This window comes from Giraffa tippelskirchi, chromosome 6 (assembly GCF_054371585.1).
Source record: "Giraffa tippelskirchi isolate mGirTip1 chromosome 6, T2T-mGirTip1v1.2.pri, whole genome shotgun sequence".
In the NCBI taxonomy this organism is placed as follows: domain Eukaryota; kingdom Metazoa; phylum Chordata; class Mammalia; order Artiodactyla; family Giraffidae; genus Giraffa; species Giraffa tippelskirchi.
Genome location: NC_137280.1, coordinates 88,074,052 through 88,090,332, shown reverse-complemented (window position 1 = coordinate 88,090,332; position 16,281 = coordinate 88,074,052). Strand labels below are relative to the sequence as shown.

Here is a 16,281-nt window from a genome sequence, read left to right as displayed (position 1 = left end):
CCAGGGAAGCCCTTTTTACCACTAGCACCACCATTTATTTTTGGTTTTATTCTTTCTCACCCCACTTGACTGTCAGCTCTGCAAAGGCACAAATTTTTGCCAGTTTTGTCTAATACTGTCTCCTCAGCATCAGGAGCAGGACTGGACAGGGACTTCCCTAGTGGTCCAGTGGTTGGGAATCCACCTCCCATTGCAGGGGGTGCAGGTTCAATCCCCAGTCAGGAAAATAAGGTCCCACATGCCTCGGGGTGTGGCCAAAAATAAAAAATAATAGAAAAAGAACAGGACTGGACACACTGGAGGCATTCAATAAATGTTTATTGAATGGACAATGCTCATTACATATCAGGCATTATGCTGTGTTCTTCAATAATTATCAGCTAATGAGAATAACCAATATTTAAGGAGACCTGGGACAAATTTTCCCCTAAGTTCCTTAGTATTTTCTCATGTTAATTCACAATTGTCCTGTGCCAGGCCTGTGTCAAATTCTCAGGGGTTAGCTGTCTGAGTTGTGGCCCTGGGGGGAGTGAGAAGGTAGGAGTGGCTATGCTTAGTCTTGTTTCACATAAGAGGAAACAGTGGCTGAGAGGTTTGTCATTTGTCCGGGGGAATGCAGTGAGCAGAACTTGAACTCAGCACAGTCACCATTCAGAAGCCAAGTTCTTTGTTTGAATCTTTATGCATCTGCATCTGGTCTTGTCACATGTGGGATCTAGTTCCCTGACCAGGGATGGAACCCAGGCCCCCTCAATTGGGAGTTCAGAGTCTTTAGCCACTGGACTACCAGGAATTCCCAGGAAACCACATTCTTAACACCATGTTCTTTTGCCTCCCCAGTGCCCTACCTTGCCCAGTTTTCACAACACCTCTATGAAGTCTGTATCTTCAGTAGATCTGTTTTCAAAGGTGGCCACTGAGACTCAGAGAAGCGAAGTCACTTGCCCAAGAACACATACAGCAGCAGAGTGACAGAGCTGGGACTCAAACCCAGGCTGCTCAGTCCTAGGACCTGATGTTCAGAGGTTTCTCTGGAGTGGGCTGAGAAACTTTCTCACACTAGGGTACAGTAACTGACACACAGCATTTGTTCTGTGTGAGGCTCTCTTGTGTGCTTCTATATCTCTATCCCTGAAAATCCTCCCAACCGTAGAAGTACAATTTTTGTGCTTATTCTACAGTTGAAAAAACTGAGGCATAGAGAAGTCAAGTCACTTGCTCAAGGTCACACAGCTACAAAGTGGTTGAGTTGAGATTCAAACCTGGAAGCAGGAACAGTGATAGAGGAGAGACAGCAACCACCAAACATGGAACTAGAACTTCACACCCACCTGCACATGTCTGGTAGAATCAACATATGGAAAAACAGAAGAGAAGAAACTATTTCCATTTGTGAGAGGAAAAAAAGGTGGGGGGGTGGGCAGAGTGTACAGTATGTACCACTTGTGTAAAAAAAGAAAAATGTCTTCATCCAACACTGCAGAAGGAAAGGCACAGGAGAAACTGGGAAAATTTTCCTGGCGGTGGACTCAAAAGCAGGATGGGAGGGAGAATTTTTAACTCTATATACCCTTACAAATTCAGTACCGTGATTACATAGCCAAAAGACAAAACTGAAAATTTAGAAATTAGGTTTATGCTTATATAAGCAGATAGTCTCTAGGAGGCTGCACAAAAAACATTTTTAAAAGAGGAAAAAGAAATTTCTAATGCTATGGCTTGTCTACAGTGGTCCTGAGGAAGAAGGGGACTTGACTTATTCACCACAGGCTGAATGTGAATTTTTGTTTTCTGCTGTTTGAATCATGGAAAAATGCAGCACTCCTGGTGTGATGGATAAAGATACTGTGCTTAGTCGCTCAGTTGTGTCCAACTCTTTGCGACCCCATGAGGTAGGTGCAAAACAGAGGCAGCTCCCCTCACACTGTTGTGGAAGGAGCGAACTCCAAAATGCGGTCAGATAGGCATCCTGGGAAAATAAATTCGTCAGAGGGAAGCTGAGGGAGTGAGGGGAGAAGCCAGCTTGCAGACAAACCAAACACCTGACACACACGTGCAACCAGGTCCAGTGTGGGCAAAGGCTGTGCATCCAAGGGACAGGCCTGCGTTTACTAGGGTCCTTGTCATTTTCCTGAAGAGTGACACTGTCCCATCCACCACCACAGGAAGGTTATTTCTCCAAGTTACCAGGATTGTGTGTGACACACTGAAGCTTTGTGCACATTTGTGCCCATGGCCCTTGGAATAAGAACCCCATACAGACCAGCTATGTTAATGAGGGAGGCTGGGACAGGGGGATGGCAGTTCTGGGAGTCTGTGACCCCAATTGAGGCCAGGGCCAATTCTGCAGTAAATATCATCCCCCATACCAGAAGTGGTGATAGGGTCCCTTTTGGCTCTAATATTCCAGGGGTCACCTCCCAATGAGGATGGCCTCTCTGGGCTTGAAGCAGCTCCTCCTCTAAGAGACCCATGGCTTAGGTTTGGGTGAAAAGCCCTCTAAGATCTGTGCTGTCCAATAGTCACTGTTAGCCACCACGGGTGGGTGCTGAGCACTTGAAATGTGCCTATAGCTACTAAGCAACTTGTGTTCTGTTGAATCTTAAAGAATTTGTTTTAAAAAGAACATTTCAATCTCTGAAAAAGGTTCTCTGGACAGCACTGCCTTTAGATTGCTTCCAGTGGTTAAACTGTTTCAGTGGGAAGGGAAAGCCCTCCAAAGTTGATGTTAAATATGGTTATTTAAGTTTCTACATCCAGAGATCTTGTAGCAAAATAGCAATGCAGTTTTTGGCCTGTATAATTACTTACCTTATAATAAAACCAGTTCCTTAAAAAAAGTTACAAAGTAAAAGCAGTTTCAGTGGCCTGCAAATAAAGGAAGGGCAAGAAATAGGTCCTAACCAGGGTGGGGTGGCCCTGGGCTGGAATCCTAATCTGGTTTGGCCAGGGCCTGCCTGACACCAGCTTGTTCTAGCAAGAAAGCAGGGGGTGTGGGGGCCGGTGGAGATTAAACGAGTAGAGTATACACTTCTCCTTGGCCCCAGCAACCAGATCTCGCAAGACTGGGAGATCTGTTTAACTTTGGCCCCAACTTTCACCAAGAGATAAGCTCTGAATCCACTGGGCTCTTCCGATGCCCAGATCCAGTCCGGCGGGTTTCTCTTGTGCACTCCACATTTAGCTCTGGAGGGCAACTTCTCTCTGCCTTGCAGAGGACTCCTACCTCCTGCCTGCCCCTCCCTCCCACCCACCCCGGCTGCCTTTGGAAGGCTGCCCCGACCCCACGCCATCCCATCAGCAGAACCCTCAAACAGAGTCGCAGGACCGCTCCCCTGAGGTTTAGCATCAATCTTTAATGCTGTCACGCTGCACATTGACAAGTCACACGCTTTGGTCTTGTGTTGGCAGTGGCAACTTACAATGAGTCTAAAAGTCTGAGCACCAGACTGATCTGCAAGGAACAAACACTTGTTCCAACACGCCCCCACTCCCACCAGGTTCTTTCTCAGTTCCATCATGGCCCTATACAGAGAGCAGCAGCTGCTGTGGACCGGTTTCGTCTGACTGCACACCAACTTTACACAGAATTATAAAAACATATTTACAGACGTTCCACAGTGCTCCTGTAATCAGAAGCATAGACCCTTTTATCAAAAGGGATTATAGCTAGGGCTGTGCAAAATTCCAAAGGATCAGATCCTTTTGAGAGAGTCCAGAGTCCATTGAACAAAAAAAATGACCTGGGTCACGGGAAAATCCCAGGTGTGCCAAAAGATTGCCTCACAGCAAAAGAAGGTGAAGATCTCTGCCTGGGAGCCCGGGGGTCAAGACTCCAGCCAAGGCCCCCGACCCTTGAGGGAGAGGCAGCTGCACAAATTACTCACTCAGTGAAGGCCGGCTCCCTTGGTCCTGCTGGAACAAGGGAGGTATTGCTTGTGGGAGCTGGCCAGGCAGTTCAGCAACCAGAGTTGAGATTCTCAATTTGAGATGGCAAAAGAGAAGACGGAACTTCTTAGGGGAAGGGCAAGATGGGGGAGACAAATACAGAATAAAACACGAACTGATCACACAATACAAACTGAGGAGTGTACACGGTCTGGTAACCATGAAGGCAGGTCCATACTACAGGACGTCTGCAAGCAGAAGGACTACAACAAGGGGGATCAAGTCCAGCTGTGGGTCTGCGGTCTGCCTCTCCCCCTGGGCAGGGCCTGGAGAGGGAGGAGGGTGCTGCCCACCCAGGAGGGCTGCAAGGACCCAGTGGGGCACACTGCACTGCCTTTGCCTGCTGTCCCCACCACCTGCCGCCCTACCGCTCGAAAAACAACTTTAGTCTAGTGCACGACTTTGAAAGATTGTAATATATTCTCTGGAAAACATTCAGCAGTATGAAAGCCCTCCCTGGGCCCTCCCGCCCTCTCATGGGTCCACAGCTGGTGGAACGGTCCGGAAATCCTTGAGCTCTGCAAAGGTCCCTGGTCAGTCCTTGGGGAACATGGGTTGACTATATCGGAAGAACCTGCTCAAGAACGGTTCTTGACGTCTGGGGAATCTTTTCGGGGAAGATCACTTCAAACTCAATAATGAGGTCCCCGCGTTTCTCGGGCGTTTTGGGGAGAGGGAGGCCTTCTCCGGGAACTTTTCGCCGCATGCCAGGCCTGATGACATCTTTGAACACAACGGGTATGGTCCTGCCGTCCAGAGTGGGGACATTCACTGTACAGCCACACAGAGCCTTGGAAAGCAAAGGGACAGCATTAGAAAGAGTAGCTTAGGAAGCTCACATCCTGCCCAGAGGCTGCTGACTGGAGGGTAAGCACCGTCAGGCCTCTGCAGGTAAGACCCTGACTTAAGATCTACCCAGGTCACCAGCACAGAAGCTCCGGAAAAACAGAGCCCTGGACAGTCTTGTCGCCATTGCACTGTCCAAGCCCGGCCCGCACCAAGTGCCCAGAAATATCTGTCAGGCAAACACTGAACGGCATCACAAAGCAGCCTTCTCCGTCCCCAGATGCTGCCCTGCCTAGTGCCTTACCTCCCGAAGGCTGATCCTGGCTGGATAAATGACATCAGAGCCATCTCTCTTAAAAATATTGTGTGGCTTGTCCTTTAAAACAAAGACAATATCGGCTGGAATGTTGTTGGAAGTCTGGTCTCCTTCCTTGGGGAAGGTGATTTTAGTCCCTTCTTTCCACCCCCGCTTCACTTCGATGGTCAAGATTTTGTCTTCATTGCGAATGCTCTTTCCGTCGGGGTTGAGCCGCTTATGAGAGATTTTCATCTTCTTGGTACAGCCGCTGTAGATCTCTTCAAGTGAGACCCTAAGGTCATGGGTGACGGGGGGATCTTGTTTCTTTCGGGTGGGCTCTTGGGCAGGGCGGGAGCGGCCAAAGTTCATGTTGGTAAAGCCACCCATGCCCATGGGGAAGCCAGAGAACGGGTCATCGATGTCCATGCCTTCCTCCCCGTTGCGCTGCCCAAAAAAGGTGTCAAAGGGATTTCGGCCACCGAAGAACTCAGCAAATATGGCATGAGGGTCTCCATGGAATGTGTAGCTGAAGGAGGTACCGTTAGTACCGCCGCTGCTCCCGCCGCTGGGGCCACTGCCCTTCAGGCCTGAAAAGCCAAAGCAGAAGAAATCAGGTGGCGGACTAGGAACTTAACTCTCCACGAGTTTTCCTTCAGGAAAAAAGCTTAGGAGCCATTGGGAGAGGAATTTTTTTTAGCTTGTCAGGGAAGAAGGAAGATCTCCAAGCTTTTACCTCCCACTTGCAGTAGCAGAAACAGAACCCCCACCCACTTATGGCAGGTAGCTCACTGTGGCAAGACAGTGGTGAAGGGTTCAAGCTTTGAGATGGGCACCTCTTGGGGCCACCCAAGTCCTCACATCTGAGTAACCCACCCCTCTTGCACTGTTACAATAAATACGAAAAACTCCCTAAGAGATCCAAGGAAAAATGCTTAACCCCGGATCAGTTTTCACTAAATGCTTACTCTTAAATCCCCTACTGCTAGAGACGTGTGGGAGAGTAAAACGAACGTGAAACTGCAAATGCAGACTTTCAAATTCTTGCACCCTGGCACTAACTGCCCCCATTCTCATGTAATAAGTCGCTTCTTTCTGAGGACCAAGCCCAGCAACCTGCCTGAGTCATCACTGGGCCACAGGACAAGAAAGCTTGTTTCTTTTTCCCTTAAGAGGGCTGGCCCAACTGTTCCCTGCACCTTGACGGCCGACTAGGTAAGCACTTTACAAGGATTACCTCACTCCACCCTCGGAGAGGCGCGGGACGTTGCTCGGCGGTAATTGGCATCTCATTTGCAAGCTCACTACTCGCAGCCTGTGCCCAGGGCTCAGCCAGAGGCCCTGCCCTGAACCCCGGGGTGGCAGAGCCTCCCACCCCCCCCAGGTGAGCCCAGGCCCGCAGAGCCAGCAGCCAAGCTGGGCCTCCGAACCCTCTCCTTCCGCACCCGCACCCCCCGGACCGATTGCGGACGTGGGTGGAGGCGAGCGCCCAGGGAGGGGCAGCCCCAGACATACTAGAAGCTTCTGAACAAGCAGCGCGGCCAGGGCCCCTCCTCCGGACTCATCGGGCGGCCGCCAATCCGAGGGCGGAAGCCTTTGTGGCCAGAGGGCTGGGGCTGCTTCAACCCCTGGGCCCGCAGCACCCCCCGGAGATGCTGCAGCGAGGCCGCCCTGCCTCGGTTTCTCCGCCTGTCAAACGGCGGGGGCGCGCCCCTGGCTGCGCGAGCGCACGCACCTTCCTCCCCATAGCGGTCGAAGATCTCGCGCTTGCGCGGGTCGCTGAGCACGTCGTAGGCCTCGGCGATCTCCTTGAACTTCTCCTCAGCGCCGGGCTCCTTGTTCTTGTCCGGGTGGTAACGCAGCGCCTGACGGCGGTAGGCCCTCTTAATCTCCTCGTCCGACGCACCACGGGCCAAGCCCAGCGTCTGGTAATAGTCCTTTCCCATTGCCCCCGCCTGCGGCCTGCCGCCCAGCTGTCGTCGTCCCCCGGCTCCGCCACCGCCCCGTCCTGGACTCTATATACCCGTCCGGCGGAAGCTTCCAGAGCCCGCCAGCCCCCTCCAGAACCTTCCGCCCCGCCCCCCACGCGGCTTTGGCCAATCCCCGCCGCCCAGGCTGCGACAAGCGACATCCGGGGCGGGGCCGCGCCGCCAACGGCCGCCTGGGCGCGGCCACGCCCCCTCCCGCTCAGTCCTGGGCAACGCTTCTCAGCAGCGCGCGCTCCAGGCGACGGAGGCCCCGCCCACCCTCCGCGGGCACCAATAGCGACCGTGTTTTATTGCTTCCTGCAACCAGGCCGGCCTTGCGGCCCGCCTCCTGTGTGGGTCAATAGATCACGACGCGCTACTCCAGAAAGGGGCGGGTCTGGGGAAGACACCGCCCCTTCGCTCAGTTCAATTCAGTTCAGCCGCTCCTGCATGTCCCACTCTCTAAGACCTCATGGACTGCAGCGCGCCAGGCTTCCCTGTCCATCACCAACTCCCGAAGCTTGCTTTAACTCATGTCTCATCGAGTGGTTGATGCCATCCAACCATCTCATTCTCTGTTGTCCCCTTCTCCTCCTGCCTGCAATCTTTCCCAGCATCAGGGTCTTTTTCAGTGGTCAGTTTTTCGCATCAGGGGGCCAAAGTATTGGAGCTTCAGCATCAGTCCCTCCGATGAATATTCAGGACTGATTTTCTTTAGGATTGACTGGTTTGATCTTCTTGCAGTCCAAGGGACTCTTGAGTTTTCTCTAACACCACAGTTCAAAACCATCAGTTCTTCCGTGCTCAACTTTCCTTATGGTCCAACTCTCACATCCATACATGACTACTGGAAAAACCAGAGTTTTGACTAGATGGACCTTTGTCGGCAAAGTTATGTCTCAGCTTTTTAATGTGCTGTCTAGGTTGGTCATAGCTTTTCTTCCGAGAAGCAAGCGTCTTTTAATTTCATGACTGCAGTCACCATTTGCAGAGCCCAAGAAAATAAAGTTTGTCTCTGTTTCCATTGTTTCCCCATCTATCAGCCCCTTCACTAGCAGATGCAAACATGTCCGCCTCTATATACTCACACCTGGCGAGGAATGAGTTCCCGCCAAGTGTCTCCGGGCGGTGGGAGTTGCCTCATTTTCCCCAGCCCCAGATACCCGCTTCCTTCTGGAAATAAATATAGTCACCCGCCCTGTTCTACCAGCTGTGTGTGCATGCTCAGTCATATCCAACTCTTTGCAAGGAGAATGCAGGTGGGAGCCCCAATACTATCTGCATCCTCAGTCATAAAGGACCCTGCAAAGTGAGGTAAGCATCAGGAGCCAAAGTTCACCTCCCTGCAGAGGTCTTCTCAGTCCAGCCCTTCAAGCCTCTCACTTTACCGTTTTCTCAAGAACACCTGCCACTGAACTCTGAAATTGTTCCTTGGTTTTCATGTTAAATGTCTCCCCCGGTCCTAGCCTGGAATCAGCATAAGGTCAGGGACTGGGTCCTGTCATCGCTGCGTCTCCAGTGCCAGGAAGGGTCTGGAACCAAGGCTTCATAAATATTCCTGGCTGTTTTTATTATTTTTTTTTTTCATATGCGTGGTTACTGTTTTATTCTTTGAAGAATGGTTCTGAAACATCACACTAAGTCAGGTTGAAAGGAAAAGTTTAAAATAGGTTTATAAGGATATAACATATGTACTGACTGTTCACTCTACAAAATCTTGATCATAGAGCTTATGATACACCTAGTTAGCAGTAGCACCCAGGTTTTCCAGATAGTCATTATTTCTCTCTTGTTTGCATAGACTTCTTCTCATTGGCTGCTTTCTGCTTTTGTTGCATGATCTCAGAGTCCCGCTGCTTTCTCTGAGAGGTAGTCAGGCTATCCTCTTTTCTTTTTCCCTTACTAATTTCCTGGGATTTCTTCATGTTTTTCTGGCGGGCAAGTTCTCGTTGATTTCCACCTGCCTGACCTTTCAGGCCGGACCAAACTCAATAGCCCCTCTCCCTCCGCAGACTGAAAAATCCTGGCTGTTTTAATGCACCTGGTTCTTTACCCCCACCCCACTACCTTCATGATGTGGGGGAGACATGGGCATGCAATACACCTCTCAGGGCCTCAGTATCTTCATCTCTGGCAACATGATCCCTTTTGGCTCCTATAGTCTGGGGTGTCTGTGGTCAAGGACAGGGCTGACGTGGAAAGGAGACTCAGAAAGAGGTACCACCTGAGAACGGAAGAGGGGAGTAGGTGGTGGTGGCCTACAGAGGGGAAAGGTTCTTGGAAGAACTGCTTGGGAAGTCTGGGTGGTGTGACACTGGTGCTGGAGCCAGGTAGTCATGTTTCATTCTTGGTTCCAGCACTTCTTGGCTGTGTGATCTTGGGCTGGTTACTGAGCCTTCCAGGGCCTTTAGCTTCCTCATCTGTACAATGGGGGTAGTAGTTTTACCAGCTTCATAGGGCTTTGAAGTTGACATTGAGTCAACATTTGTAAAGTGCCCGGGACAGACCTAGCTTAGAGGAAGTTCTGTCAAAGGGGTGACTAACCATCTGGTTGAATGGTGGGCTGCTGAGGAACCCCCTTCCTGCAGGACCACAGCAAAAATTTTCTGGTAACTGCTGCCCCTGTGCAAGCTGGAACTCTTGAGAAAGATGCCATGGCCTTCCGGCCATCCCTGGCCACTCCCTGACCCCAGTGTAACCGTGTCAGTAAGGGATTCCCTGGTAGCTCAATTGGTAAAGAATGTGCCTGCAGTGCAGGAGAACCAGGTTCAACCCCTGGGTCAGGAAGATCCCCTGGAGAAGAGAATGGCAACCCACTCCAGTACTCTTGCCTGGAAAATCCTATGGACAAAGGATCCTGGTGGGCTACAGTCCATGGGGTCGAAAAGAGTCAGACAGAACTTAGCGACTAAACCACCACCATCAAAAACTCTGGACTAAGACACACACCAGTCAACCTGGGAGGATGAGTCTAGGCTGGGTACCCAAGGGCACAGCACTGCAGGGGTCCTGAACCAATCATGGAGGGGAGAGAGTTTGATTTTTTTTTTTTAATAAAGTTACATAAAGAGATAGTGGGAGAGTCATCATGGGGAAAAAACCCCAGAGCTTGTGGATTTCTTCACACTTATAAATTTAAGAGTTACAGATGTGGGGACTTCCTTGGCAGTCCAGTGGTTAGGAATCTGCTTCTAATGCAGGGGGAATGGGTTCAATACCTGGTCGGGGAACTAAGATCCCACATGCTGTGTGGCCAAAAATAAAATAAAATAAATTAAAAAAAAAAAAGGAGTTACAGATGTGGGGACTTTTCTGGTGGTCCAGTGGTTAAGGCTCCCTGCTTCCACTGCAGGGGGCGTGGGTTTGATCCCTAGTCAGGGAACTAAGACCCCACATTGCCACTTATAAACCCACCCTAAAAAAAAGTTAACAGATGTGGAGGCCTCTAAAGGTCTTCACAGAGCGCTGGTGGACCAAAAACATCAACCAAGGGGTATCCTTGTGTTTGGGGGCAACCTTAGGGCTGGGAAACCTCCCTTCCTTGAGTAAGCCTGGGTCATATTCAGGAAGTTTTAACTGTTTAACCACCCCCACCCCCCCACCCCCGCCAAAAAAAAGGCCCAAACTCAACTTCTCTTGTTATGGCTATGTTCTGTGACCTGGACACATACTCACTGGGCACTGTTTTTTATTTTTTTTTCCAGCCAGGCTGAGTGGCTTGTGGAATCTGAGTTCCTCGTCCAGGGATTGAGCCTACACCCTGGGCAATGAAAGTGCAGAGTCCTAGCCGCTGGACTTCCAGGGAATTCCCTCACCAGGCATGTTGGAATGTTACTAGAAAAGTGACTTTCCCAGAAACTTAGCAGAGGTTTGAGCTATCAACTCAGAGAAGAGGAGACAGTGTGATGGGTAGTTGTATGTATAGACTTGGCTAGGCAATAGTACCCAGTTATTCAATTAAATACTAATCTAAGTGCTGCTGTGAAGGTGTTTTGCAGATGTGGTTAGGTTAACATCTATAATCAGTTGGCTTTAAGTACAGGAGATGACCCTTGATTTTGTGGGTAGACCTCATTCAATCACTTGAAAGGCTTTAAAAGCAAACACTGAAAAGACCTTAAAAGCAAATATGGAGGTTTGCCTGAGAATGAAGCATTAGTTCCTGTCCAAGACCTGCTGGTCTGCCCTACAGATTTCACACTTGCCTTGCCAGCCCTCACAATTGTGAGAGCCAATGCCTGAAACAAGTCTCTTGATACACAGACACACTCACAAACACATATATCCTGTTGCTTCTGTTTCATTGGTAGAACTAAGAACTAAGAATATAAGAATATAAGAACTAAGCAGGTCAGTCTGGAGTCAGTCAGCCTTAGTTGAAAACCTGGATCCACTGTTTGCTTATTTACTGCCCATTTGATCTTGCACAACTTGTTCTCTGTAATTGCTAGGTATGTCCTCCATAAAATGGGGATAAGAGTAGATCTTACCTCCCAGGGTTGCTATGTGAATTTTAGAGGGCCCAGGCAATAAACCTTATAATAATAGCTAATACTGATAGGGTCCTACTCTGTGTCAAATCGGTTCCAAACACTCAATGTGTATGAACTCATTTAATCCTGACAATAATCTTGTGAGGGGCTTCCCTGGTAGTCCAGTGGTTAAGAATCTGCTTGCCAGGGCAGGGAATATGGGTTCCATCCCTGGTCCGGGAAGATCCCACATGCTGTGGGGCAACTAAGCCCAACAGCCATAACTACTGAAGCCCTTGTGCCTAAAGCCCATGCGCTGCAACAAGAGAAGCCACCACAATGAGAAGCCAAAGCCCTGCAACTAGAGAAAGCCCAAGTGCAGCAATGAAGACGCAGCACAGCCAAAAAGAACTTCATTAAAAAAAAAATAATCCTATGAGGTTGGTCTGTCATTTCCTCTGTTTTACAGGTAGGGAAACCAAGGCTCTGAGAGGTTACATGACTTGCCTGAGGTCACCTAGTGAATAAAATGCTGAGGTGTCAACTGTTTAGCATATTCAGTGTTTATGGTAAGCACTCAGCTTGTGTAAGATGTGATTCAGATGATGTAAAGCTCTAATTTTTTTTTTAAAAAAAAGCATCACCACTCTTTTCAACTCTTCTTCTCTTCATCAAAAAGAACTTCAAAAGCATTACAGTCATATATAAGCTAACAATCTTCCCTGGTGGAATACCGTGTGAAATAAAAACCTATGTTCACATAAAGACCAGTGAGCGAATACTTATCAAGGCTTTATTTGTCATTACCAACAGCCATTAAAACCTGAATGTCCTTCTATGGGTGAAATGTAAACAAACTGAATACTATTCAGTCATAAAAAAGAACTGAGCTATTGACACAGGAAACAGTGCAGAGGAACCTCAAATGCATTATGTTAAGAAGCCAGTTTCAAAACTCTGTTCACTGTGTGATTTCATTTTAAGGTACTTCTCGGAAAGGTAAAAGTATTGATGCAGAAACTGATCAGTAGTTGCCAGGGGCTGGGATCTTTGACAAAGGGAGACGGGAATTTGGGGGAATGATGGAAATGTTCCATATCTTGACTGCGGTGGTGGTTACATGACTGTATTTATTCAGAACTGTACAGCAGAAAAGGTGATTTTTACTGGATGTAAACTATATCTCAATAAAAAGAAAGAAAATACATCTCATGAATTTAAAAATTCAAAAGGCAGAAAGGTTGGGAAACCTCTCTCCGGGGCTCCTGACACAGTGGAAAGTTGCAAATCAGCCCTGGCTTGTCTGCTGTAGGCTTTACCTTCCCTCACACAGCTCTGAACCAGTTTGATCACACACCTCAAAACAAGCCAAGCCAGGTTCCTGGAAGAATCAAGATCCTATCTTGGTTGCATCTGGGAAATAGAAAAAGAGCTTGTTTCGGTGCTCTGTGATGACCTAGAGGGCTGGGATGGGGGTTGCGGGGGGGAGGCTCAAGAGGGAGGAGATATATATATACTTTTAGCTGATTCACACTGTTGTACAGCAGAAACCAGCACAACACTGTAAAGCAATTACTCTGGAATTAAAAAAAAGAAAAAGAACTTGTGAGACTGACACAACCAAACACACCAGATCTTCCAGGTCCAAACGATCACGGGTTCGCCTGAATCTGAGACCCAAGGAGGCCCTGCTCACCCTTCAACAGTGCCACAGCACAAGACCTTTCTGGAATTCCCCCTTTGAAAACTCATTTAAGGGGCTTGTTACATTTGGCTCAGCAAATACCAAACATATTTTCTTGTCACCATTATGAATCAGCCAGTGACCTGGGGAAACTAGCTGTCCCTATCAACAGATACAGACAGAGCCATGGTATAGTGCCATGAATGGCTTGAACAAAGTGGCCAGCCTTTGTTCCGAGGACGAATTCGATTTGTGCTGGCAGCCTGATTACTGGAAACCGGATGAGGCCAACAAGAGGTCCTCACACTTGTGCGTGTTCAGTCACTCAGTTGTGTCTGACTCTTTATGATGCCATGGACTGTAGCGCACCAGGCTCCTCTGTCCATGGGATTTCCCAGGTAAGAATACTGGAGTGGGTTGCCATTTCCTCCTCCGGGGATCTTCCCGACCCAAGGATTGAACCTGAGTCTCCTACGTCTCCTGCATCGACAGGCAGATTCTTTACCAGTGAGCCACCTGGGAAATCCCCCTCTCTACCTGTAATACCCATCAAAACCAAAGAGGAAGTCCCCTCTGCAGGCTGGATCATGCCTTTCTATGTTTCTTGTAGGTGAGGAGGTGGGTGGAAGTTATTTGTATGCCCCAGCTGGCACACAGCATATTAGGTTCACAAAATTATTTGGTGCCTGTTGAGTGAGTTCAGGGCTCAGGAAAGCACCTCCAAGGGGAAATTCCAGAATGTCCCAAGCCTGTAGGAATGTGTGTGGAATCTCCAAAAATGACGTCCCTTTGGACACTGTATGCCTTACCTAATTGGAAGCCAGCCGTAGGGAAGACACACCTACTCAGACCACACTGGAGAACCTGGAAATTGCTAGCAAAATGTGGCTAGATTTTAGGGGTTCAACCCTACCCCCTCAGCATCTCAGAAGTAGATGCTTCAAGTAACTCAACCTGGTAGGATTTTAACTTGTGGCTTCTTCTTTTTTTTTTTTTAATATTTATTTATTTGGCTACACTGGGCCTTAGTTGCAGTATATAAGATCTAGTTCCCTGACCAGGGATTGGAACCCAGGTCCCCTGCATTGGGAGGAGGGAGTCTTAGCCACTGGACCATCAGGGAAGTCCCTAAACTTGTGACTTCTGAGTGAGTAATCTCCTACCCTTCTCCATGAAGCCAGGAAACAAGGCCTGTTGGTACACAAAGGATCTAATGATACTATGAGCTCCGCAAGTGCCAACAGGAAAAGATCTGTGCTTTGGAAAGTACAAGTATAAAACACTTTATGGGACTTCCCTGGTGGCACAGAGGATAAGAATCCACCTGCCAATGCAGGGGACATGGGTTTGATCCCTAGTCAGGGGAGATCCCACATGCTTCGGGGCAACTAAGTCCGTGCAGCACAACTACTGAGCCTGTGTGCCACAACTACTGAAGCCCATGTACCTAGAGCCCATGCCCCACAACAAGAGAAGCCACCGCAGTGACAAGCCTGAACACCACAAAAAAGAGCAGCCCCCACTCACTGCAACTAGAGAGAGCCCGCACAAAGCAACGAAGACCCATGCAGCCAAAAAAAAAAAAAAATTCTTCTGTTTTGCCCAGATAGGCCTGAGGAAAAAGGTAATTAATTTCTTTGGGGTCTTATTTCAGTAACCAGGGATTGAACCCTGGGCCCCCTGCAGTGGAAGCAGAGTGTCTTAACCACTGGACCACCAGGGAAGTACTGAAAAAGGTAATGACTTAGCTTCCTTTGGGGACAGGGGGTCCCCAAAAGTTGTAGCTTCAGAAATTTCTAGAACCTAACCTGGATGAGTAAGTACTGAACACTGACTCACCTTCTCCGCGCCCTGCTCTCCTGTGAAACAACAATCTGTCATTGAGGACTTCTCATCATGTCTCTGATGCCAGGCCAGGCCTCTGAGTTCTGGAGTGCTCAACAGGTGAAGAAGCCTCAGGGGTGGGGTCTGGAACCAGGAGAAAGAAGATAAGGTAAGGGGGTATGCCAAGTCCTGTTTTAAGTGTCTGCTTGAGTCTGTACGTGTGTGTAGTGGCAACCAACCTCCTCAGCCTGCTCATAACAACCAATGGAACAAAAGCAAGACATGACCCCAAAAGAGCACTGTCCAGTAGAGATAGTGTGAGAGACACAACTGCCAGGCCAGCAACATCCAAGCTGTGTCTGATTTTAAATGTTCCAATAGGCTTATCAAAGAAGTAAAAAGAAACAGGAATTTAATTTTAATAATGTATTTTTACCCAATACATCCAAAATAATATTTCAGCATACCATTAATTACATAACTAATAATAATATTATTGTTGATAATATCAATAATAATACTAATCAACATAAAAGTTGATTAATGAGGGTTTTTTTTCTTTTTACATCTTCCTTTTCATACCAAGTCTTTGAAATCCCTGTGTGTTTCACCTTTACAGCACATCTCAATTTTGACCAGCCACATTTCAAGGACTCAGTAGCCACATGTGGCCAGCGGTGACCATACCGGGCAGTACAGGTAGAGACAAAAGTGGCTCCCTGCCTATGGGGTCTAGCAAGGTGGGGCGGGAGCGTGCATTAGAAAGGGGGGTGAAGACACCTCTAGAATAGTGAGAGAGCTCAGGTTACAAGTTGCGGGGTGTGTGCCTGAGAGCTTTTCCCCACCCCTTTCCCCTTTACTTTCCTCCCATTCGTGACAGATAGGGGTTCCCTAGCCGGAGCAGCCTCTCCATCCAGGTGCCCAAGCCTATACCCCCAACCTCTTGCCCTCTCCCTTGGCTCCCCGGTACTCCCCGGGGGCCGCCCACCTCCGAATTCACCCAGTTGAGCTGCCGGTCATGTGGTTGTTGCCTTCCCTGTCACTCAACTGCTAGCTCCCTCCCCCCGCCTTGCAATAACCGCCGCTTCCCTTGGTTTCCACAGAGACACCACCAAGGGGCGGGGGAACGTACTCGCGCGACCGGAGGCCCTTTTTGATTGGTGGATAGCCAAGCCCCTTCTTTTTCCTCCATCCTCTTCCCTCTTGCCCACGCTCCGCCCCCTCAGTGGGTCCCGGAAGCTGATTGGCTAGCCTCGTGGCGCGAGCTGCTAGTTCTTGCACAGACCGGCCCGGCGGGGCGGGGAC

The 16,281-nt window shown here is 49.1% G+C and overlaps 1 protein-coding gene and 1 pseudogene across 5 annotated transcripts; both read right to left on the bottom strand.

The window, feature by feature from the left end:
• Positions 1–3,336: 3,336 nt before the first annotated feature.
• Positions 3,337–16,198, bottom strand: DNAJB1 (DnaJ heat shock protein family (Hsp40) member B1). 4 transcript variants are annotated; one of them, XM_081501299.1, is made up of 5 exons: positions 16,109–16,198; positions 14,992–15,120; positions 6,765–6,894; positions 5,039–5,619; positions 3,337–4,738 (listed from the first exon to the last, which is right to left on the bottom strand). In XM_081501299.1, exons 1-5 carry the CDS (start codon positions 16,166–16,168, stop codon positions 4,508–4,510), a joined length of 1,131 nt encoding a protein of 376 aa, XP_081357425.1. In that variant the 5' UTR covers positions 16,169–16,198; the 3' UTR covers positions 3,337–4,507. The 4 variants fall into 4 exon arrangements, with proteins under 4 accessions (XP_081357425.1, XP_081357427.1, XP_081357426.1 ...); XM_081501301.1 differs by lacking the exon at positions 16,109–16,198 and adding an exon at positions 15,837–16,052; XM_081501300.1 differs by lacking the exon at positions 16,109–16,198 and adding an exon at positions 15,965–16,052.
• On the bottom strand, positions 8,644–9,091 carry LOC145509324 (small EDRK-rich factor 1 pseudogene; annotated as a pseudogene). The gene is made up of 2 exons (XR_014055996.1): positions 9,064–9,091; positions 8,644–8,983 (listed from the first exon to the last, which is right to left on the bottom strand). The product of XR_014055996.1 is annotated as a small EDRK-rich factor 1 pseudogene (transcript).
• Positions 16,199–16,281: the final 83 nt, after the last annotated feature.